Source organism: Ambystoma mexicanum, chromosome 6q (genome assembly GCF_040938575.1).
Source record: "Ambystoma mexicanum isolate Mex_15411 chromosome 6q, UKY_AmexF1_1, whole genome shotgun sequence".
NCBI lineage: Eukaryota > Metazoa > Chordata > Amphibia > Caudata > Ambystomatidae > Ambystoma > Ambystoma mexicanum.
The window spans coordinates 997,325,104-997,351,432 of record NC_090937.1 but is presented as its reverse complement, the minus strand read 5'-3'; the positions used below and the strand labels follow the sequence as shown (position 1 = coordinate 997,351,432).

Below are 26,329 nucleotides of genomic sequence, written 5' to 3'. Positions count from 1 at the left end.
ATTCTGGGATGAGAAGACTTATGGTTTTTCGATGTTCGAGCCTTTAACAGGGTGTCGTCAACATGTTTTTTGATTAACTCGCTCATTTTTTAGCTCTTTGTGCTTTTTTTGGGGGCCGTCGACACATCTTTCGACACCCGGTCGTCTATACGGAAATGATCATTACAAAAACATTGTACAAAGTTTTAAAAAGAGTCTCATTACAAATACGGCGGTGCAGTGATAAATGGCATCAATGCAGTGGTAACTCTGTTACCATTGTATTACAGCACCGCGATACTACAACTTTGGTGGTGAGGCGGAGAAAAAACCTCCAGCAAAATGCTGGAGGTAATTCAGCTTCTTTAACACCAAAAATTGCCATAATCAGTGGACTGCCGAAATCCACTCCATAAATGGGGGACTAACACCGCCATACCGCCACTTGTAATCTGGTGGTAATTTCAGCCCAATACTGTGCAACTTGCCCATGCCCATAGTCCCCTTCTCAACTCAGATACCAGTGTTTTGCTTGTCAGCAACAACTACTTGGCTCTGGCAAACTCGCAGTTAACTGCAATTCTCACCCGCATAGTACACGACAAAGATAGAGAGAGAAAAAGGGACCGAGAGAGGGTGATAAGAGAGAGCGAGACAAAGAGTGCTAGATTAGCACGTTATGCTGGCTACAGTTAGAAAATGTAATATTGATAGAGTTAAGAGTTTGAAATGAGAGGTGTAAATTAAGTAAAATATTTAAAGACAAACATATGTATGCACACAATGGAAAACAAAATACATTTATACCCCATTCAAATTGTGTATTCTGTTCCAAGATAATGAATTCAGGCTCGGACTGGCATACAGGTGAACATAGCAATACCCAAACTGCAGGCCCAATATGCTAGCTGGGAGCCAGTTTTTGGTCAGAGTGGGCCACTTGTTGGCCAATTTGATGTGTTACTTCCAATTTGATGTGTTACTTCACTGTGCAGCTAGTAGGTCTGACCAGTGTTAATTACCAAATATTCTTCAAAAAGCACAATTTGCAAAACATTGTCCCACAAAACTCCTCTTTAGGTACCACTGAGTCTGTCACAAATGCGAATTTGCGTCACTTTTTAATTGGTGCTCAAGCCAATTTTATGTCCCAATCCGACCCTATAGGAATACACAATTGTGAATTTCCATTGTAGGAAGCATGATTTGTAACGAAGTGAAAACGAGCATTGTTAGAACAAAACAGTAGTCGCCATACGCTTTTACGTCAGTGGTGCTGTCAGAGAGGTCAGGGAAGGATCTGGTGTAAACAGAACTGGCAGTTCTGCTCTGTACATGTTGAAAGCCTTCGTCCTTTGGAAACACCAGCTGCCTTCCTAAGATCCTGATGGAAAGAAGAAAGGTTGTATAGTCAGACAATTAAGTTACACACATTTAAAGTAGAACCATACAAGCTAGTTGTACGTCACCATTCTGGTTGCTTTCTAAAACTCCACAGAGTAACAAGAGAAATTTTTGTTCAGATAGCTCAAAGACTAAATGATCTGCGCTCTAAGTTCATACTTGAGACACTTTAAAACGCGTTGGGATAATTATCGGAAATCATGAATGCGGTGGTGTGGAAGGATCAAGGATGTGTTTCAGAATGCACATATAGGGTGCTCACGTTTCCCGATTACCCTGGACAGCTGAATGGATTTGACGAGGAATACTAGAATTGTTAATTTAGTCTTCGATTCCAAAAAATATAATAAATAGTAAAATGTGACATTTAAAAAATGGAGGAAAATAAACCAAACAGAAACAAATTGTTTAAATGATAGGCATGGAAGCCAAATATTGTACTGCACCACAATGCACTGCACTATTCAATACTATGTTATCAAATAGATCCAATCAGCGAGTACAAAATGAAACATGCTAGCCGTATTTAGCACTTTAGCACCCATTGTGGAATGTTGTACTTGGCTCCGCCAATCAGGGATGAGGAATTTTGGCTACTTCTGGGCACTACCAACGAGCAGTTGCCTGTTATTTTCCGTCCCTGACTGGCTGTGCAAAGTGGAATGGCCCCATTGTCCGTTTGCCGTCCCCCGCCCCAGTTAGACTCATCTCACCTCCATTTTCTCCTCAGTCCTCTTGCCGGCCTGCCCGCTGCCCCTGAGCTGACATCTTGTCACATACACCTCACCACTCTCCTTTCCTGGTCCACTATGATGAATTCAGATGAGGATTGATGTACGCCAGACACAGAACAGCTTCTTATTTAGAAAAATCCAGGTAGCTTTATTTCATATGTATATAGTGTCTTTAAGTTTGTAGTTACTCTTGGCTACAGTACATGAGAGACCATCCACCAGTCATCCTCATGCACTCCAGCTTGCTCCACAACTGACACTTTCATGAGCATTCATCAACAGACCTGCAATGCATTCCACCAGCATTCATAAAAGGACAGCACCAGAGGACAACATTCAGCCAGTCACAGCATCTCCCTTCATTACAAACAACACAGCCACATCCACATGCTACCACACAACATTGAACTCAGTCAAACTCACTATACATACCTGCAACCAGGTGGAAACAAATCACAACCAAGAGCAAAACCAGGCACTGCAGAAATAAACTCCAGGCATTCAGGGACAAAACCAGCAGGGAACCGCAGGACACCATTCCAATGACCTTTGAAGAAGACATAACGACCCTCCTTAACACCAACATCAAACCTGGCTCCCAAACTATTATACTTGGAGACTTTAACCTAGGTTTGAATGATCCCAGCAACACCAATGCCACCATTCTAGCTAATACCACCACAGGAGCAGGCCTTACTCTCAGGAACAATGGACCTACACACACAAAACATTGCACTCTGAATTGGATTGCAAAAATCAATTGAATATCCTGCATAACGAATACTGTACCGTGTGTATGGAAAGATCATCACTTCATCTCATTCACCATTCAAGACAGTCCTCAAACTATCTCAGCTAGACCTATGGACCCACCTGCCCTAATAAGAAATAGAAAAAACATAACAGTCCCCAACCTCTTACCCCTGATACAATCTATCACCAACCCTGTAAACCTATCCTCTAACCCAACGGACCTGGTTGACTTGTACAATAACACCATCAACTTTGCTATTGACCGTATTGCACCACTTAAACTCAGCAAAGAGAAACCCCCAGCTCACTTAAACTTGTGGTTTACTCCCAGCCTAAAAGCCTTGCGCATTGAGAAAAGATATGCTGAGGCCAGATGGAAAAACAACCCAGAACAAGCACCTTCTCACCTCCTTGACTGACAAGTACAAAAAGGAAATCATTCAAACTAAAAAAGACACTTTTAAAGAAAGAAAAAAAAGCCAGCTCCAGCACTAGAGAAATCTTCTCTATCCTAAGGGAACTGGAATCCCGGGTCACACCCAGGGACTCTTGCACCAAAAACAAATCTTGGTGTACCGATATCCAAGACGCCCTCTGCAATAAAATAACCTTGCTCCAAGAAAAAACTAGTGCTAAGAAAACCACACTACATAAGATTGCCTTAGAAACACAAATCAAACCCAGTCACCAATTCAAAATCAATTCTATCTCAGCTACTGAGGTTGAAAAGATCATCACGTCCCTAAAAACGTCTAAATGTCTAGGGGACACTTGTCCAGCACCTATTATTAAAGAAGCCTTTCATCTCCACATTCATCAACTCCTCATTCAAATCATGCTCAGTTCCCACCATTCTCAAAGATGCCTGGGTTCTACCCCTACTGAAAAAAAAAAAACTTAGACCCCAACATTCCCACTAATTAAAGGCCAATCACAACCGTAATCACAACCATACCCATCTCCAGATTTAAGCTTATCTTGAGATCAACAACCTACTGGGCACTCGCCAATCAGTCTTCAGGCCCAGACATGGCACAGAGAAAGCCCTCATTGACCTAAAGAATCAACTAGACGACCGGAAAGACAAAGGAGAAGCCTCCATTCTTCTCCTTCTGGACTTATCCACCGCGTTTAACCTGGTCGACCATAATGTCCCGTGCAACCACCTTAAATCAGCCGCCCATTTTTCCAAAGAAGCCAACACATGGATAAGCTCATTTCTGGAGAATAGATCCATGAGAGTCTTCTCACCTTCCTCTGCAGCAGACCCAGTACCTATTACATGCAGTGTACCACAGGGCTCCTGTGTCTCCACAACCCTGTATAATATATTTACAAAGCCCCTTTTCAAAATACTTGACAATCTGGCTGTCTCATATACCAACTATGCTGATGACACCCAGATTCTCATCACCATCCAAGGAGACTATGAAAAAGATGTAACCATGATTAACAAAATGTACTTAAATATACAAACATGGATGGCCAGCCATGGTTTATGCCTCAACAATGAAAAGACAGAGCTTTTAATCGTTTGGTCCCCTAACACGCTTTCTAAACTCACTATCCAATACAACTCTGTCTACATTGATGGAATTAAGATTAAAGTCTCTAAGGAAGTCAAGACCCTAGGCTTCTACCTGGACTCTGCACTCAACGTCAATAAACAAATAAACGCCACAGCCTCTGCCACCAACTACACGTCTAAACTGATTCATGCATGTAAACATTTCCTGTACACAGAAAGCTGTATTACAAATGCAAGGGCCTTAATACTCTCCAAGGTGGACTACTGCAATGCCCTATATGTGGGCACTAGTAAACTCTATACCAATAAACTCCAGACAATCCAAAATAATGCTCTAAGAGCGGCTCTAGGCATCCCCAAAACACAGCATATCTCTCATGTGAGACGCTCCACCAACTGGCTCTCCATAAAAGACAGAATCAAGTTCAAATCACTCAACCTTACTCACAAATGTCTCTCCAACAAGGCTCCACTATACCTCACTGAAAGATTTACCAAACACACCTCAGTACGACCTATCAGAAAAGTGCAATCCAATAGCCTCAGAATATCCAAAATTAAACTAAAGGAAAGCGGAGGTGCTAGCTTTCCAGTCTTGTCTGCGCAATTATGGAACTCCATCCCTGATTCTTTAAGAGCCATATCTCCCTTCCACTCTTTTAAGACTAACGTCAAGAGGTGGTTGCACTCCCGAGACCTGTGACCACATGTGTGTGTATCCTTGTACCTTTTCTTGCAGACTATATCTAAGTAAGAAACGGAAACCAATGGAATCTGGAATATATCTAATGTAAATATGTACATTGTTGCCCCAAAATGTATCTGTATGTATCTTTATTTATGTCTAAGTCATATGTAACTATGTAACCTGCAATGCGCCCAGATGCCTATGGGCCCGGTGTGCTCAATAAATGAATAAACAATAACAATTACATTTATTTAAAATATTTTTCCCATGTAATTATTCAGTGCTTTCTCACTAAGCTTGGTCGCTCATGCCAATTTTAGGAAATATTAAGGCACCTGCACTCAAAATATTCACAATGAATCATGACATTTAATGGCTATTGTTGTTGTTTCCATAGAGGAACAATTATACATTGTATGGCTTTTCATCCAATTTTTCCAAATTTTTTTGCTGCAACATGCATAATTTTAGTACATTATTTTAAAACATTTTCTCAGGGGAAAGCCCCCTGGAAATCCCTTAATTTTGTGTGAATATCCTGCATAACTAATACTGAATCAAACTCAAGGAGGTGCTAAACCAGTTGTACATAAAGTCCATCTGATACCAGACAATATGCAAGATGGCAAACAACACATTGGGCGCCATGTTGCAAAGAGGAGTGAGTGAATGCATAGATAACTCCTATAGTTCAGCTCACTAAACCCAATGGAACATTAGAATGTGTATTGATCTCAAGGACCTTAACAACAACAATTGGGTAGATATGCACCTTTCATCCACCATCAACGAATCCTTGGCAACCCTAGGAAGTGGCAAAGTGTTTAAGGCACTAGATTTGTTCTCAGCTTATTATCAGGTGAAACCCACTGAAGGAAGGTGGGTTCGGAGGGCTTAGTTAGTGGGATAAAGAGGGAACGCGCTACAGAGTTTTGATGTGCTATTAGTAGCTTCAGTTGGAGAAAAACGGTCACTGTGTAGTGGGTTTCCTTTTAGTTGGTAAGGATTAGGAGGTGTTAGTTGTATGAGTGTGTGTGGGATGATTTATGTGTGCTTGGTTTAATTCTGTAGTGTGTTGTTTTTAGTCAGATGTTGTTGAGTGTGTGCATTTTGTGGTTGTGTTTATGTTTGTGCTGCAGTAGACGTACCTGTATGTTTTGTTTGGGCGCAGGGGTCCCTGGTCATTGACCACTAGCAGGTGTCATCTTGGGAATTGTGTGTGAAAGCTCCCTTGAATTTCCGGCGCACACCCTATGCGCCATGATTTGGTTGACCATTTTGTGAACGCTGTGGCCTGGAGAGTCGGGGGGATGGAGGGGGCACAACAGCTTTTACATAACAAAGTGGAGCCCCTGGAGTCATGTTTCAAGAGATCCATGGGATGGATCCCGGGAGCAGAGACAATGTGAGCCTTGAGCCTAGGCCCAGGAGATACAGATGTACCCTCAGTGAGGAAGTCACAAGTAACTTCTGCCCCCTAGGAACTTAATCCAGTGCCATGCTGCGAAGAACCCTCAGGCCTAGAACCAGTGTCAGCAGTTACATTCTCTGGGCCAAACCCAGTAGGTCTTGGAGGATCTGCAAACAGTTTTGGGTTCATTTTGTTTCTGGCGATGGGACTTAAAAAAGCCAACCTAGGGTTAGGATTAGGAAGGTTATTCACAACCCTAGTTGAGCAAGCCCCTCCTAAGTAGTGCTTACCAAGCAGCAAGGCTCAATTAAGGAGGAAAGAGACCCCGTTATGCAGTACACTTGACACTCCTATACTAAGGCACACTATTTTAAGGTATGTAAACATACTGTACATATATAAAACTCTGAATTAGGCAGCCCACTGGAATCACACACAGCTATTCAAACAATAATTGCAGTAACCAAAGTAGGGGAACAGATGTTAAACACACATCAAAACACTATTTGTGTTTTTTCAATTTGGACAATCTGCTTATGTTCAATTTGTATATTAGGTAATCTGGCAATTTGTGCATTTTCAATTTGGACAATCTGTATATTTTCAATTTGTATATTAGGTAATGCGTTTTTTTCGTAATCTGTATATTAGCCAAATTGCAATTTACATGGTGTAATCCACATCGACACATGAATTAATATCAATGATGTCCACTTTTTATTGTGTAACAGCAGTGAAAAGTCTAATAAGTTGATACTGGAATCAATGCCAATAAATATTACGGCTCTCAGGCTTATTAACTCTATAGTTGTTCAAATTGTATCACCTGTTCAAAATTAATGTCAAACGTTGGCTACAAACCAGCGACTGCTGACTCCTCTCCTAGGATTGACCTATCTCCTTGACACCTCTCCTCCGTCTTCTTTACTCTCTATTAACTGTAGATATGTATTAATATCCTGTATGCAACTTGTAAAATATGCCTGCAACTGTACATTAGAAAGATAATACAATTGTAACATAAGTAATCTAAGATTCGAAATGAAGATATTCATGCAACACTAACTTGCATCTGTAACATAAGAAATGTAAGATATTTATGTAACTGTAACCTAAAATGACCACAAGCGCTCAGTTGCCTAAAGGCCCGGCGCACTCTATAAATAAATAAACAATACAATACAATACAATAGTGCCTGATCATTTTCATTGACCATCTCAAGTGTTTAGCGCAGAGGAGTTAAAAATTGGACCAACTGTTCTTTTTAGAGGTGAGCTGGGTAACCCATCTATTTCACCTTAACCGGATCTAACACTCGAATTCTATAACAATTCATTCATCGTATATCAAATACTCACTACGGAATTGGCTAAAGCCTTAGAGCACCTAGAAACTAGGTACCCCACCTATATTGCATTCACATCAAAACACCAGCCTTATAATTCTAAGGCACTCAGCACCATATACTAAAACTTCAGAAGTCCAACCCTAGCCTGATTTTGGTAGTCTATTAGGTGTCCCAAAAGGTTCCTGAGGAGAAAGGAGAGTAGTCCAGGAGAGCCCACTCAGTGAGTTCAGAGCAGACGCAACAAGCAAAATAGGGACTTGAGTCTGGAATCAGTTTGTAGTGGGGTTCCAAAGAAAGACCCACAGAAGTAGTGACCCAGACACCACGGTCCTGGGCCAGCTTCGGATAGCGCTAAGGTAAAAAGGACTTTACGCCCAATGCAAACCAAGCGGGAGGGAGGCACTTCAAGAGATACAAGGGAGCTCAGACCACACTGCCCATGACAACATTAAGAACAGTTCATGTGGAAAGAACATTTCTGTGGAAGACCTGCCTCACCCTTGTTGCCGTGCAGGGTCGTTGGGTCACAGGTTCAATGGCGATCATCACAAGTTGCCTCTAGGCTCCTGTGGAACTGCCAGATTGTACAGGAGTTGGTGGTGGAGGGAGCACCCATATTCAATCCCAAAATGAAGGAGGGACCCTCGCAGAGATCTTCATGAATACATGTCCTGCAATGACTCTAGAGTCAGGGTCAGGAGGAACTTGGTAACCCCGCAGCATGACTTCAGTCTTCCTGCAGGCTTGTGTCCTGGTGCAGGGCAGCACAGTGGATTTGCAGCTTTGCAGCAGAGACTTGAGAATGCCTATAAAGAGTTCCAACCGTTTGGCCAGCTGAAAGTCCTTGCAATGAGTAACAGCTGTATCCAGGCCTTGCAGAGAAAATGCAAAGATGCACACTCATGTGACCAAACCAGGCAATGCACCTGGAGAAGGACAGGTGACTACCTGGTCCCACCAGTCGGATGGTAGAAGGCTCGTCAAAAGAGGTCTTTGCTGTCGATTAAAAGGTTGAGGCTCACTATGTTTTGGTAATGCCTGAGCCAATGATTGTTTCTGCAGTAGTCCTCCAGATTGTCTCAGTCATCTTCTTCAGGGTCCATCTCAACCCCTTTTAAACTGAATATAGGGTGTGTTAACCCCACCACCCCTACAATAAGGACAGTTTGCAACATTCAAACTTTGAGGTGGCTGTACAATAGTGGACAGCCATCCTCCCAGAATCTGCCAAGCAACATCAAAGACTCTGGGGGAATGTGGATTGGGGGCCAACAGCCTCCCGCCCCATTACCTGCCAGCTCGCACCCAAAGGAGACCCTTTGCTGGCTTCTTACAAGAGGTTTGCCTAGGTGCTTTAAGAAAGGGGGCCACCCATACCTGGCAAGGTAGGACGGCCATCAAAAGACAGGCCATCTTGAACAGGACTTACAACATGCAGAGGTCACAAAGTACATGCTTCTCTTTAGTACATTATCACAGCTAAAATGGCAGCCTGGAATAATGCATCAGGAAAAAAGGTAACAATTTAACAACTGCCATCAGCCTGCTCAGAGGACCCCTTAAAAGTAGCAAAAGGCTGCACAGAATAAAGAAAAAGAGACACAAAGTGTCTGTCCCCAAAGCACTCCATGTAAGATGGCTTCAGTTGAAAAGGTAAAAACACATGACATAAAAAGGAGATGTCTTATTTTTGGCAGGTATTGGTGAGGCTGTAGGCTAACCAGTGAACCCAAAACGACATTGCCAAGAGTTTCCTGGAAGCACACCACAAAAGGCGGGGGGCTGCCCTCAGAAAATCACAGAAAACCAAAACAAAAGGTAGTGGTTTCCCCACACTGGAACTTTAAGAGAAGGGTCCAGTGTCCCACAGAAGTAAATGCAGGAGGTGAGTGAGGTAAGAAAGTCTCACTCATCTTCAAAGTCAATGAAAAAGATCCCAGTGAGTCCAAAAGTAGTGCTGAGCGGCTCAGGACAGAAAGGGTCCACCAAAGCCCAAAAGGGCCCATGACATTGATTGCATCATCTGCAAAGCAAATCAAAGTAACCAGCACAGTATAGTATTAACCTGCTTTGGCACTAGTCCCCTCCATAGGGTCCAGAACCTCCTGAGGCAGGTCATGGCCCAGAAACATCAGGCGGTCACAGGCCAAGTGTCAGGCTGGAGGGTGCACATGTCTGGATGCCATCAGAACCGAGAATCAGAGAATACCGACAACAGCACAACGTGACTCTGGTTATGTATTTCTGCAGACCACATCCTCCATAGCAACTAGGATCATGGTTACCTGGTGGACACTAAACTTCTGCAGGACCAACTTCAGCAGGGGACAAGAGAGATTCCATACATGAATCCGAATTGCCACCTGATTGGAAGGGCTCTGCTCATGGTCAATACCCCAACCACCAACATCCGTGGATTTTTCTCTAGTAGTAACTGGTGCACACTTTCAATTGGGGTGGTGTCCAGTGGCTGCTGTCCTGAAGTGGCTGTGCCGTCCTGCTAGGAGATTTTCAGATCTTTACCATCGAAGCTAGGCACCGCCATCTAATCGGATCCAATGGCAACAGATTTCAGCAACTGCATCAGTGGAAAATCGGAGTAGGGGGAGCAAGCTTACTTTCCTCCCCTTCTTCCCCCAATCCATTCGACCACCACAATTGAGACTGTTTGGGCGTAAAGGGTATTTCCTAACTCCCCCTTGGATAATCGTGATTGGTGGAGTTCTGGCCAAGGGTCCCGTCTCTCCCCACAGGGTAACCACTAGTGTGGTGGGATTGGAAGAGTACCCTTAAACACTTACCTCCTAAACTCCAAAAGTGCTTCATTCTGCAATCGTATCCAACCACTTGGCTTTGCCAAACCTTGTTATAGGGGGACTTTAAAGACGTCCTGCTCCACACTCAGGTACGTACCTGGAACATCCCCTGTTGAAGCACTAGGCCTACTTACCTGGTAGCGAAGCACTGACACAGCTACAGAGGCCTTATTATAAAGGCAGGGAACATGGTTATTGATTTAAATGCATGGTTTCCTAATTTCTTAGTTTTAATTGTCTCATTGATCAGAACTGCTTTCACTATTTTCAATTGTAAAACGTGGATGACCTGACCGAGTTCACAAACTGGATCTATGGCGAGAACTGCTTTACTTTTACTTTACCTGCTTGGAGTGAAAGGCATAATAAAATCAGTATATTTTTGTACCTCTGTGTTAAATATTTTATTTGATTGTTTTGTCTGTAGTGTACTGCACTCTTACACCACCCCATATCTCTAACCGCTGCCTTACTGCTCAGTCTGCCTCACCTTACCTAGATAGGGTTTGGCTAGACCTAAGTGTCAATTACCCTGTTCACTAACTAGGCTGCCCTCTCCGAACCCTCCCACAGGACTGGTGTTGAAAATCAATATCAAAAGAGAGGGGTCACTGTTAAGGTGCATTCCCCATATCTGCCCTGAGTGAACAGATAGCGTGGTAAAAAGCACACTATTTGATACTGGTATATCTGTTCATCTTCAATATATAGGGTCCCTTATGAATGAGACGCTGGTCCTGAGGAAGGCACACAATTAGAAGGCGCCTACACGATGAATGCGTCAACCCCGTCGACATCACACTCAATCGATCTTGTCAACACAAACTCTCAGTCTCTTTTGAAGATCATTCAGTTTGTGAATTTGCTTGAATTATGTCCATGATTTTCACATAAAAAATCTAAAGTGCTGATTGAGAACAGCTTGACTTGATTCTTTTTGATCTAAAATATTCAATCTATGACCTGAACTGAACAATGTGCTTAACTTTTGTATTACAAAAAAAGTATTTATTATGTGTTAATGATAATGATTTTTAAGATGGTTTAAAATTATTAACTTTTTCTTTGACTTCCTTCTGGAGCATAATCCTCTAGTACTCATGTAGATACTTGAATTACATATACAGGCCAATTTTATTTCATATGTTGCTTTGTTTTTTTTCTGCCCTCAATGTTGTCCTATGAATCCTAGAATGGCTTAAAAATCAAGGTTAATAATTTGTTTATACAGTTTTAGTAGTCAAATTCAATGTATAATGACACTTTAGGTTACCTTCTACACACAGATGAATTGTGATTTGAAGTAAATAAGGAACTGATATTGAACCACAGCCAGCGGGAGCAGCCTCCTTCTTTGTATTATAGAGAGACTAGACATGGCATATGTGAGTGTTGCTTAGGCGAGCCAGGAATAGTGAGATGGCCCGGAGGACAGGGGTGGAAGCAGAGATGAGCGAAGGCTGACGGAGAGAAGGCAAGAAAGCACTGGGGAACTTCCACCACACGCAGCCATGCAGGAATGAACAATTCCAATCAACTACCAGCAGAGAGTGGCAGAATTCCCCGGCCCTGATTAGCTGAGCCAAGTGGGACATTCCACAATGAAAAACTCATTTTCTCTGAGAACCACCAGCTCTAATTTCTGAGCTCTGAGCTTACATACATGTTATTGCATTATGCCTTGCATTTGCAGTGAACCACTGCAGGGTTTAAGGCTTGAACCTGGTCATGCTACCAAACAATGAGCTAGTGGTAACTTGAGGAAACAGTGCACTGGCCTAGCTGTGTTAGAGGCTCAATCAGTCATCAGCTTGCTTTATTTCTGATTTTGTTACCAGGCCATTGAGGTACTTGCGTGTTCTATTGCTCAATCCTGCTATGCATGTATATAAACTCAATTATAATTTAGATTTTATTAGCAAACCAGGGCACTGCGCAAATCAGCAACACTTCTTTTACCTGAGGTGAAGGGATCGATCTGTCCACTCCTTGCACTCTGCCTGGAGGCTCTGTGTTTGGGAACTCACGTTTCCTTCAAACAGCATTTCGTCCACATCCCAGAATAACTGATGAACTCTCTGTGTATTGACTTTGTCAAACTCCTGCCACAAATAATACATGAGGACACTTAAAAAGAGATGAACAAACAGATAACACAAACATAATGTGAAGCCATTACAAGGTTTCCAACTTTCATTTCCAAAGAAACTGACTGTGATGGTCTTTCGAACCATATACAGTTGCCTTTTACTAGGATCTAAGTGATTACATCGCGGTGCCAAATTGAGAATCTGAAAATATAGAATTCACAAATCGCGCTTTGCAGTGATCACATAGATCACTTTCCCCAGCATCCCGCACCCCCTTATCCCTTGCTTACCTGTTCGGTGGCAGTGTGTGCCGCTGACTCCCCTCTTTCCCTGCGGTGTCAGTTCCCTCCCACTACCCTGGGTTGGAGCTGGCGCTGCAGGTTCCTTTCTTCTATTTTTTCCTTTTTTTTCTTTATTTCCCCCCCCCCGCTTCCAGTCTCATGGAAGCGGAGGACACCCCTGCAACCCCTGGAGCCCATAATGCCAAACAAGGAAAGCAGGGGGACACTCCTGCATTCACCGGTTCCCTAGTGCAGCATTATTGGATTAGATTTTTTGTGCCCCAGCCGAATTATTCAGCATTTTTTTTTCCATTTTGGGGCACTACCGAGTAAACGCACGGGTAAAATTCCTTACGCTCTTCAGAAACGGATGCCTTCATGCACTTTGATTTACCAAATTTTGTGCCCAACACTTAAAAGTAATTCCTGACAGCTATGATAGGGAAATGACTCAAGGCTTTTGGAATGAATATACTGCACATCATTAAGCTGGGAGGCAGGTGCATGTTAGCGAGGATAGGACATGGGACCTAATTGGAGACTCCTCTCGGTGGTGCAAAATGCGCACGGCGGTTCCCGATTCCACTAGTTGATATTTTCCACCTCTTATGTCCCTCTTTTAGTGCCTTAACTCGTTTTAATGTGTAGTCGAGGAGAGCTCACAATGAAATAAGACATGCCAGCCAGTGCTATTTAACACCACCTCGTGCAAAATGTATCGGTGCAAGGTAAAACCACGGGAGCAAAATAGAACAGAAATACAATGGAGCACAGCGTTCTTGATTTACATCACTCAGGGCAAGGTTCGGAAGCCATCGGAAAAAATAGCATCAGCAGTCCTAAATGAGCAGGGTTCACTGCACCTTATAAGGGCGTTTGTGTTGTGCCTCAATTCTGGTGCCAGCTTGGATACTGGCACAGGAGGTTGTGCTACACATAGTCCAGAACGGTTATAAGTATGTGCGTCGAATTTGAATGTGTTCTTATTTATTTACCAAGAATGTAAGAGCTCTCTTCGCTATTTCACTCCACATTCCGTATTTTTCTCCAAATTCGCTTATAGCAAGTATGGTACTGATGCAATACCTCTGAACATTGTTGGGAACATTTCAAGTGATATTTTGCACCTGTTTTACACAGCCAGGCAATCCAAAGCCTTTTTTTTTTTGTTTAGAAATAACAGCATACTCCACAGGGTTGGCATGCAATACTCACTGCAATTGAACTTTTGCACTGATACTTTTCTCACCACTAGCCCACTGCCGGAACTTTCCAAGTGGTAAAGAGTGCAACAGTGTCGAAACATTCGCCATACAAACGTCTGAGTAACTTATGCAATTTCCAAGCTGTAAGGCAAGGTTCGCAAGCGCATATTTCATTTGTCAAACGAAAGACTTGGCTCTTCGACTAATTTGACTGCGCCACCTCTTGCCTTTTCTTCTGCCTGTATGTTGTTTTTTGTCTTCTATGTAACCAGCGTCTAGTTGTCCTAGGGTTTTGTGCGCTTTACAAATGTAAAAATAAAATAAATAAAAGAAATGGTGGTAATTCCAATTTACTGATCTTTTTGCTAAAGATTATAAATAGGTGTAACAGACGAAAGTGGCGTTGCAACTCATTATGACACTTCTATTTTAATGCCTCCATCAAAATCGAATGCTCAGTGCAGTTTAGGCAATGCGGGCCAGACCGTTTGTTCTTAGTGCATGCACAAGCCAAGATCAGGAAAGACGAAGCCTGAGGACAAGTTTTATGGTCGATTATGGGCAGACATTGCTCTAAGCAAGCCATGTGGAGAGCTTATTTAGATCATTTACGGACTCAATATTGGCCTGGAGAAACTTAACAAAACACGGCCTAGCGAGCCCTTCAAATCTTTTATGGGAAATGTGTCTGTTACTATGAGAGTGGGGCCAGTTTTTGGTACTGATGAATCCCGAGTCAAACTCCTGGTAGACTTCTTGCTCTCCTGCACTGTTTTTATTGTCCAATAAGGAACCTCGATTCTCAGGTCGAAACATGGGGGTTGTTTGATGCATTTGTCCAGCAAATCAAAGCCCTATAGGGCAGATTCAGGAAGCACTTTCATCCAATCTGCTCTCTAGAATCTCCTAAAGGAAGTTTGACCATCTATATAAGGTCCAGCTCACTTCCTGTTCATTTGCGAGGGAGGAGAACACAGGACAGACACACGCGTCAGGGTTATCATCTTCTCCTTCTTCTTGTTAGGGTGACTCCAGAAACCAGGAGCCAGTGATTTCCATCTATATAGATGATGTTCGCCAAAATAGGCACCAATCAGCCAACCATCCTCACTAGATCTCTTCCCACTTCCCAGTCTCCCGCACAAACTGAAGCAGGAAGGGTTTTTGTGCATTGGTGCAGGCTTTCAAGGGCGTTTTTCAGCTTGGTGCTTTTTTTCTGTCTAATGTGTTTTTGTAGAACATCTTTGTGTCCCTTTGTTTTAGAGCTTGTTCCAAGAGTTCTTATTGTGTTGTTAGTATCCCCATCTTTAAAAAAGTTACCATTTCCTCTTGTGCCATTTTACTTTGGTTTCCCCTTTGAACATTTAAAAAAGCCCAAACTGTCCCTAATCCTATCCCAAGAGCCTTAAGGGGTGGAGGCTCCCCATTGGAGAACCCAAGAACAGCTGTGCCCCGTGGGAGAGCATGAGATTTTGTTGGTGGCTGCCCTTTCAGAGAAACTAAAATCTCTAAGTGGTGGCTGCTCCCTGAAGGAGCACCTAAAAACGTTAGTGGCTGGTGGCACCTCATGCGAAAACACAAGAACTTCAGTGGGTGGCTGTGCCTGGTAAGAAGACCCGGGTGGCTGCTCCCTGTAGGGAAACCCAAGACCTTTAATGGGCACCCATGAACTTTAAGGGGTGTCAGCGCCCTGTGGGAGAACCCGAGAACTTTATTGGGTGACTGCATCTTGTGAGAGATTCCAAGAACCTGTTAGGATCACGCCTGGCACCCACCAGACTCACCTCTTCCGGCCGTTCCTTACAGCCTACCCGAGTCCATGGAGACTGTGCCGCTGACACAAACGGGGGTTGCAGTGCCTGACAGGATTCAGCGAGGCCGTCCACAGAAACAGGATGCTCTGCACAGGAAGGAAATCAGCTAACATTACGTTGGCGTCAGGACTTCTTAGGTCCTTTCATCTAATCCTGAGCCGACAGCTACAGGCTATCCCGCTATGCTGCGACCCTTATAAAAACCAAGCCACGTCATGACAGCGCCGTTCTTGCCACAATGATTTATTACTGCATGGATCCACGTCTAGAGCCACATTCAGTAGTTGTATGACATCTACTTGGATGATATCATCATATACACACCCTCCTGTGAGGATCATGTTCACCATGTCCAAGAAGTACTGACAAGATTAAGGATCCAATGGTTGTACGCCAAGACATCCAAATGCGAGTTTCATGTGAATAGGGTGACCTACTTAGGCTACATTCTCACCCCTTGGGGGCTGGAAATGGACCCTGGGAAAATCTCAGCTATAATCGACTGGCCTAGTGCAAAGAATGTTAAAGAACTTCAAAGATTCATCAGGTTTGCTAACTTTTAAAAGCGTTTCATTCCCAACTATTCCGATCTTCTACTGCCCTTGACCAAACTGTTAAAGAGAGGAGTGATTTACAAATGAAATCCAGAAATACACCATGCTTTCGATATATTAAAACCAAGTTAACAACAGCACACATTTTGAAATCACCCGATTCCGACCTCCCATATATACAGCAGACTGATGCTGCCAACCATGCTTTAGGTTCCTTATTGATACAAAAAGATCCTTCCACATATATACCCCATCCAATAGCCTATTTTTCTCACACTTTCACAGCTGCCGAAAGGAATTACAGCATATTTGGGAAAGAGCTGCTTGCAATTAAAGATTCCTTCCTTAATTGGAGGCACTTATTAGAAGGTTATCGCTATACCATCACGGTCTACGCTGACCACAGAAACCTAGGATTCCTGAAAACGGCCAGGTCCATGAATCAAAGACAGAATCGATGGATTCACTTCTTTTCCCGTTTCGACTTCCTAGTCACCCTCAAACCTGGTAACCTGAACACTAAGGCAGATGCCTTAGTTTGAGCCTTTACTGATGATATGAAGGAAGAGGAGGGACTCCCTTTTATATCAGCCAAACAGATTATTGCTACTACCAACCCAAATATCTTCGCTTGAGACGTACCTAAACTCCAGATATGAAACTATCTTTTTTCGCTCATTCTTCTTCCAACAAAGAACATCACGGATTACTGTTACATCAAGATTGACTATGGTTACCCACAAGGCAAATCCAACACCCCATGTTGTATTGGTGTCATGATTTGCCAGGAGCAGGTCACTTCAGAGTCTGTAAAACCCTGGAGAAAATGTAAAGATACGCCTGATGAAAAACTATGAAGAGGGACATCAAGGATAACATACAAGGATGCACAGTGTGCGCTAAAACTAAGACGTTGTGCAGAAAACCAAAGGAATTACTGTTCCCCTTGCTAGTCCCCTCTCGACCATGGCTAGTGTGCTCCATGGACTTTACCATGGATCTCGCGCCTGAAGAGGGCCATACCGTGATCCTTACCATACTTGACTTTGTTTCTAAAATGGCCCATTTTGTAGCGTTAAAGAAGGTACCTTCAGATTCCAGTTTGGCTAGAAACTTCCTCCATCATGTCTTTAGCTTGCATGGCCTACCAGAAGCTATAGTGACCGACAGGGGCTCACAATTCATATCTCGCTTCTGGAGAGAAGTCAGTTTGGCCTTAGAAATTAAATTACATTTCTCTTCTGCATACCACCCGCACAGTGATGGCCAAAGCGAAAGAGCTAATCAAACAGTGGGGCAATACCTCAGCTGATACATTACTGAACAAAACAAATCATGGCCTCGGCTCTTGCCTCTTGCTGAATTTGCATTTGATTACTCATATCGTACCTCCATTAAAGACACTCCCTTCACTTGAGCCAAGGAATACACCCATGTTTCCTCCCAGTCTCATTCCAGTCTAATGACATGCCCACAGTCCAGACCTTCCTAGACCAAGTCCAGATAGGGATTACAAATGTGAAGGTACATCTACAAAAGGCACAAGACCAGGCTTGCAGATCTGCTAATAAAGAGGGAAGACCTGCACCTCACTACAAGGTCAATGACATGGTATGGCTTTCGACCACCCATATCAAAGTATCTGCTTGTTCTATGAAATTCAAACCCAGATTTATTGGTCCCTTTTCTATCTCACGTGTTATAAATCCCGTTGCCATGCAGCTTGACTTACCCTGCAAATACAAAATATACCAAGTATTCCATGTCTCTCTTCTTAAATTTGGGACATCTTCCTGGTTATACTCCAGATCCTCCCAAAGAGGTGTAGAACCTGTTGGACCTCAAAACAAATACAAAGTCCATTCAATAGTGGACTCCCGTCTCTTCAGGAAACAATTGCAATACCTGATTCCCTGGAATGGGTATGGGGTTGAAGATCGATCTTAGGTTCCTTCCAATATGGTCTCTGCTTCAAGATTGCAGGAACAGTTCCACAGGTCTTTTTCTAATAAACCTGGTGCCAGAGTTGCCTCATCCGTGCCTCATGAGGTGAGGGATTTTGGATGGGGGCATACTGTTTGGATCACGTCTGGCACCTCTTCCGGGCCGTTCATTTCAGCCTACCAGAGTCCATGGAGACTGTGCTGCTGACTCCTGCGGGGGTCGCAGTGCCTGACAGGATTTGCCATAGCCATCCATAGAAAAAGGACGCTCTGCAAAGGAGGTAAATCAGCTGACATTGTGTTGGCTTCAGGACTTCTTGGGTCCTTTCCTCTAATCCCAAGCCGACAGCTGCAAGATATCCCGCTATCCCGTGACCCTTATAAAATCAAAGCCACGTCATTACAGTGCCGTTCTTGCAACAGTGATTTATTACTACATGGATCTACATCTACAGCCACATTCAGGTATTTAGCTAGTTGTTTAGTTTAGTATATTGCCATTTACAGCGTCCAAGACCAGTATTAATGGTAAGCCTCCAATGCTTTCTATGTTACCTTGTCTATACCTAAGACTTGTTTCGAATACAGGCCTAACATTAACCCTCTCCCCTTTTCCCATTCAGCTCCAGTCTTGTTGTCTACACAGAAGGGTGTGTGTCCAGTAGCACTCCTGCCTGGGGGGGAAGAACTCCTTTATGTTCTACATATGTGCCAAAGGGGATTTTCCTTTTAGGTTGGAGGGTACATTCTTCCAGAGTTTTGCATCTTGTCCTGCTGCAACCTAAAAACCCTGCAGACATGACAGAACCTTAATAGTTTGGTTGAAACCTGTGGGAGGCAGTGAGAAACATTCACAAGTGATATGATCATGAGACAATACAAAGATTCAAAAACCTTACTCACACAACAGGCAATTCCGCAACTGGTCAGGGCCTCTTGGTATACTGCGTAACAGATCATGCCCATCACATGTTGACGTGGAAGATGTGTAGTAAGTCTATAAAGGTAACCAGTCTGTTGCACTCATAAAATCCCATTAGCCTACTTTCAATGGTAGCCTGTCTGTCCCACCTAGAAGATGTTCTAGGACAACCAGTTTATTGCACTTGGTAGACTTAAACGTAGCCTGTCCATAGTGCCTCAAAGAGTCTACGAAGATAGCTGGCTTTTTCTTCCCTACAGAAGATCGGATGACACAACAACGTCAAAGATAAGCTCCATCTAAGCTTAAGGTATGTATAACCGCACCACTTCGGTGGACATCTGCTGCAGGCACGGCTATCCATCCACGCACTCTAGAATGCAGCTATGACTATGATAAATTCGGTCTAGCTGGTCACATTACTACTTCGCATTGAAACACCAGACTTGCCTCAACACCTCTGCCATTAGAATACAGCATCAACCTATGACACATTACAATCTAGCTGGGTATATATCACGTCTACTACACTAGCGCTCTGCCGTGACCTCGCTCAGCACCTGTCCACATGCCTGACCTCTTGGGCTGCTTACTGGAGCCTAGCCAAACCTTCTAAGTCCTTATCTTGGCCAAATGCGCATACCCATTTTAAGCCTCCTCTTAGAACTTTCGCATACCTGGACTTCGGTCCCCAAGGGTGCTCCTACCACAAAGCGTTTTGAGGCCATACAAATGGGAAGAGGCACTATATAAATGACTACTACAATACAATATAAGCTGGTGTCATGGATATTGGTAAATGTCATGCCAAAGTCTTCTGCAATGAAGTGCCTTTTTTTAAAATAAATATCAATTGTTCAATATGCAGCACTGCCTGTCTTTTCCTGTGGCTAGAGACAATAGACTCGGCCACATTAAACAGTCTCTCAGAACGCACACTGTTGGGGAAGCAGCTCAGCCATTCAAAAGCAATTTGCAAAAGTGACCAGATGGAGTGCTTGTTTTACCAGTACTGTAATGGGTCCTCATCCCTAGCCACGGGTTAAGCATCTATTGAATAGGCATCAAGCATCTATAATGGACCACTACCGTTCCTGAAAATGACTCGTGAATTCGCAATTCCTGAGTCACGGTGAAGGATGCGCCATAGATTCTCTTGCTCATAGGCTGTGCTCGCACTGCTCAAAAAAGCTTTCAACAGCTGCCGGAAATGGACTGCCTGCTGATGTCATCAATCCTGAGCTTGGCATTCCTGGTGTACTTGGCAAGATTTGGGCTAGATGGCATTCTGCTTGCGTTCTTTCTCCAATTGATGTTGCAAGCACTTCAGCAAAGCATCCTTGCACATTTGAATCGTGTCACCTTGTGATGCTTGATGCGAGTCCTCCTCAAATGACACATAAATGAAAAGCGGCCATTTTTTCTTTGAAACAAGGGTTCATAAAGGGAGAAAGCTGGTAACCAATTTCACCCTCAAATCCAACTACAAGTAGATATTATTAAAGGTTGAAAGCTGGTTACTCGCCAATTGTGCTGCAACAGCATCACCTGCCAAGCCGCTTGCCTTCTCCATATTGGTCAGAATGAGCTCTAGCAAGTACACCACAGGGAGAACCTCAATTAGGGAAAGCATTGTGATGGGTAGGCCACTTTCTGCCCCCCTCAAAAGTCGTAGTGCAGCGCAAACATTAGAAAGCAGTTCCCACTGACACTGTGTTAAAAATGCCCCATCTAGAGCTCTACTATGAGTGTTGCAGTAATTTTTGATGTCATTGCACTGCTAACACATCCTATCCAATATGGGCAAAGTAGAGTTACAACGGGTGGCCACTGAGGTCTCCAGGTTGTGTAATAGCATCTAGTAACTCTTTCTTCCACAGGCTCATCATTGCAGATAAAGCGTGTGAACATGCAGTGAAGGACATGTGCCAAGAAGGAGACGCGCATCATCTTGCCAATTCATAAAGAAGCAAGGACAACTGATTCATTGTCTGCGCAATAAAGAGCAAATGCTAACTATGAGGCCTTAGACACTGTGCCTCACCTCCTCGCGATTTCCCGGTGGCTCATCCTCTAAAACCTATGCATTCAAAATGTTGCCTGGTGCTGAACTAAATACACCTGCTGCCCCCTTGAATTGGGGACCCTGCTTAGCTGTTGGAAGAATGAAAGGGCACCTAGTGGGCTTTTACCTTGATGCCAAGTCTAGCCTCTCCAAACAAACTAACATGATTGCATCTGCCTCCACCTACACCGGCAAGCTTATTAGGGCCAGTAGACCCTTCCTATCTACCAACAGCTGCCTCACACTTGCCAGAGCCCTCATACAGTCTAAACTGGACTATTGCAATAGTCTGTACCTAGGTGCTAACCAAACTATAATTAACAAATTACAGGTACTGCAAAAAAACGCTCTTCATGTAGCACTTAACATTCCCAGGCGAGAGCACATCTCCAATGCTAGGATTTCATGCAAATGGCTCTCTGTACGACAAAAAATTGATCTGAAAACCATCTGCCTAACGTACAAGGCTTTAAACCACCTAGCCCCACTGTATCTCACAAACAAATTTACCATGAAAACTGCCACAAGAACCACCAGATCCTCCAACACTCTATGCTTAACAGTGCCCAGATTCTCCTTAAAAAGAGCTGGAGGTGCCAGTTTCCCAGTACTTGCCTCCCAACTCTGGAACACCTTACCCCTCAACATTAAAACTATTGAGTCCTTCCAGATCTTCAGGAAACATGTTATCAGTTGGCTGCTGAACAAAGAGCAGCACCTCAGATATGAGGTCACACCTCCTTCTATTTAACTATGTCTGTGAAATCTGCAAACTGCTGTACTTGGAAACTCTGTAAATTGTTTATATTGAAACTGTATATATTATAATATGTAACCGTCTGTAAATTGTTTATATCAAAACTGCATATATCATATTTGTAACCGTCTTCTTTAAGCACCCTTCTACCTCTGGGTCTGGAGCGCTATACAAATAAATAAAACAAACAAACAGTGTGCTGTGATGTTCAAATAGTGCTCTGTTCACTGGTGCTCCCCTCCAGAATTAAGTGGATTTTTTGTCCCAGGTACTGCTGTAGTAGCGGTCCCACTGTAGACATGAGCTCATTGTACAATGCTGGTACTGTGTTGCAAGAGAAGAAATGTCGCCTGGAATTTACCATCGATGATCGACTTTTCTCATTAGCTGCCACGAACCAGGGCTTTACACAAAAATGTAGGGTAAGAGAAATATTGCCAACATTACATCTAGGTTTGCATTGAAAAGGCTCTGTCATGTGATTTATGATATTTTAGACTATGCTCTAACGCTTCCACAGACCTGGCCTTTTGCAATGGGCCACCACCATTATGAGTCACAGGGTTATCAGGGGTCACGTCTGTGTCCAACTTGCAAGTGCTAACACAGCTGCAGTATTTGCAGAGGTAATGGAGTGGACTAGTCGGAGATATGCTGCTTGTCTGATGGCATTTGGGAGGGAGGCACCGCAGATCTTTTGACTTTTTTTTCCAACTGTTTGCCGGGTGCTGCAGCATATGAGATTGCATATCTTTGGTACCCAAGTTGGGGCCTTGCCTCCCTTGGCACACTGTTTTCTGGTGCAGTGTGCAAGTGGCCAAATTCAATTCATGTTTATTCTGTGTGAAGTAATGCCACAGTAATGGCTTTCATTGTGGGCTAATAACACCCAGGCTGAGCTCATCTGGGTGTGATGGTGCTGACACTGGTGGTGCTGGTGGTGTTCTGGGTGCATGTAATGATGTGATGTGCTTTCTGATCTTTGACAGAAAGTGTTTTTTAATGAAAACGTGCACAGTTGGGGGCAAGCCCCTATTAATAATACAGCATTTGCATCTGTGGTGTCACATCATCCTCGTTGATATCACTGTTTTCAAACAGCAACATACACTCTCCTCCGGACTCTGATGGATCATAAGCCTTGTCTTGATTATCACCTGCCTTGCCATCATCATTATTATCCGAGTAGTGGTTCGGAGCGATTACTCATCTCCTCCTGCTGTTCAACTACACAGTGTGTTGTTCTTCACCGATCTTTGGTAGATAAAATCTTCACATCTCCACATTCTGCCCCTTGCATAGTGAATGGAAATAAAAGTGCTGCATCCTCTGTCAGTCTCAGTGTATGTTCATCATCTATGTGCAATATCCTCATGCAACACTTGGATCCCCACTGCATGCAGGAAGTACTGCCACAGAAGTGACAAAACCACAAGCAACCTTTCTCCGCCAACTCTGGCTTTTATGGGTGTTGTAATGTTGTTCCAAATGTGTCATTCACTCACTGACTGGTGTGTCATCTGCTTCCCCGAATCTATTGTGCTCCCTCCCAGCAAGATGAGATGAGTGTGACTCTCCCACAGGTTGTGCTAAGGGATTCCCTAATCTCCCATCACAGGTGTCGTTTTATGGCATAGGTCTTGTCTACTCACTGCAAGAAGCGGCCACTGACCAGTCTATCACTCGCCTGCTCCAATCTCTGCTGCTGCCTTCCACCAAATTAGGTGAACGGGACTCTCCCATAAGCTGCCTGCTGGTGTTTTAATCTGCTCCTCCTCCCCCAAGGTGTCACTCTAATATATGTATTGTCTATTCCTTTCAAAAGACAGACACTAACCAGTGTATCACATACTCCGCCAACTCTCTCGTGCTACGTCCAACCAAAATAAGATGAATCTCCCAGAAACTGCCCTCAGAAATTCCCTGTTTCTTCTACCCCTTCTAGGTGTGATCTGATGGCACCTGTCTTATCCACTCACTTCAAGAGATGGACACTGATGCCTCCCTTAATCTTTGGTATGCCCTCTCAGCAACATTAGGTGAGCAGAACTCTGCCACAAGCTACCATTAGGGATTCCCTGCTCCTCCCAGGTGTCCTCCTATGGTCCATGTCTCATCTACCCACTTCAAGAGACTGACACTGATAGGCTTGTTCATATCCCTGAATCTCTGCTGCTCTTTCCTCCCAAAATCAGGTGAGCATGTGTCTCCCACAAGGCGCCCTCAGGGATTTGCTGCCCCTTCTGTTCCTACCCCTGGATGTCCCCTGATAGCACGTGTCTCTTCCACTCACTGCAAGGTATGGACACTGACTGGTGTGTCACCAGACTCTATGAAGCTTGGATGCTTCTCTCCACCGAAATCAAGCGTGTGACTGCCACAAACTTCCCACAGGGAAATAAAGGGTCTTGTGTGAGTCTCTTGCAGTCACTCAAGCTGTTCTTCCTCTGTGGTGTTCCCTCTCCCTAAACGCTTTCAAGATGGCCCTTCGGATGTTTGCTCACTTCAAATTCCTAAATTCCTCACACAGGCCTGTGTTAGCAAAACCAAATGAAAATCGAACGCTGACTTAATTATCTCTCCCCTACACTTCTTCAGGCTCAACTACTCTAACTATTCACTCGAGTTTATTAACCTGTCTCTACATTTCCTAAGCCTGCCTCCAGAAACAAACTCCTGTTTCTTAAAATTGCCTAAAACTGGAAAGGACTTCAGACAAACCTTTTGGAAAGTTTGTCTGAGTTCGACCTGAACTAATAACCTGAAATTTTGGCGAATCGAGGTTCCAGAGGGAAAGTTCGCCCGGCCCCAAATGCACCTAAAAATTAAGTCGGCCTTCAGCTTTTGCTAGCTCAAGTTTGTTTTGGTCTGTTACCAATTATGATTTAGTAGCATGCTGCGGCCTTCAGTTTTCCAGACACAGTGTTATGGAAGCACGCTTACACTGATTTTCCTGAGTTCAAAGTTCATGTATACACTGATTCTTCCTGAGTTCAAGGTTCATGTAACGTCACTTCCTATGAGGTTATCAAGATAAAAAGTGTGTATTACGTCACCTTCGCTACACCTATGTTTTGAAAGAAATGATGCCACAGAAAGCTTTGATGGAAAACGTTAACACCAGGAATGCGTAGTTTTAATGTGATAACGTTAACATCAGGAATGCGTAGTTTGAATGTGATTCGGCCCAAAGTTCACAGCGAAGTGGAAAGGTTTTATCGCCAGGAGAGATCACTTGCTCTCGGTGCCAAGAATGAAAGTGATGGCGGGGTTTTGTATTCATTCATGTAGCACACCGGTGGGGGAAAGCCAATGCTTGTCTAAACCAGAAGAGCAAGTTAGGTATTAAGTGATATTTGTTCTCCCAATGGGTGGAATGTCAACCTTATAATGATGCTTTCGAGACGCAGGACCATGGAACAAAACAAACACCCTGCACTTTCCTACACTCCAGCCTCATAGATCAAGGCCGCACTTCCACACTTGGTTTAGGTATTTTACACTAAGATGGTTGGGTGTTTCAGCTTAAAGGCTGTGAGTGAGAGAATACGTGGGTTGATACACGCGTGGAGAGGTTACATGGCAACTCTGTTGCTCTTTGTTAACCGTATGTTTTATTGATAGGTTTTTATACTGCATTAACACACTTTCCAGTAAGGAGCATAGTTGAGTACAGACCATGTTATAGTCACACAGAGGTTAACAACAAGTAAATCTACTAAAAGAAATGCCAGCTTTGTATATTGGCCACCATTCTTTCAGGAGTAAGCACATGTTCCTACTTGCAAAACCAAACCCTGAAGTCAACAGAGGACTGATAACTGTGGAACTAGGGTTGTGTGCCCAAAAGGGGGAGAGTGGGGATAACCAACACTATTAATATGTGACAAAACAATTTCATCCCATTTCCCAAGTTAGATAAAAAAAATGTTGCTTCAATTAACAGGATTCTGTAAGCATACGACTGAAGGATACATCCTTCAATGTCCACCTTGGGCCACAAACAATGACTGCTAATACTGACAAATAGCAATTT

At 43.6% G+C, this 26,329-nt stretch overlaps 1 protein-coding gene across 3 annotated transcripts in view; it reads right to left on the bottom strand.

Moving 5' to 3' along the window:
* FAM149A (family with sequence similarity 149 member A) overlaps positions 1-26,329 on the bottom strand; it is a 331,701-nt gene that overhangs the window by 147,141 nt on the left and 158,231 nt on the right. For all 3 annotated transcript variants that reach the window (XM_069631543.1, XM_069631542.1, XM_069631541.1), the window contains exons 4-5: positions 12,622-12,764; positions 1,238-1,363 (exon numbers count right to left, since the gene is read on the bottom strand). In XM_069631543.1, the coding sequence (XP_069487644.1) occupies positions 1,238-1,363; positions 12,622-12,764 (269 nt within the window). The remainder of the gene's footprint in view (positions 1-1,237; positions 1,364-12,621; positions 12,765-26,329) is intronic.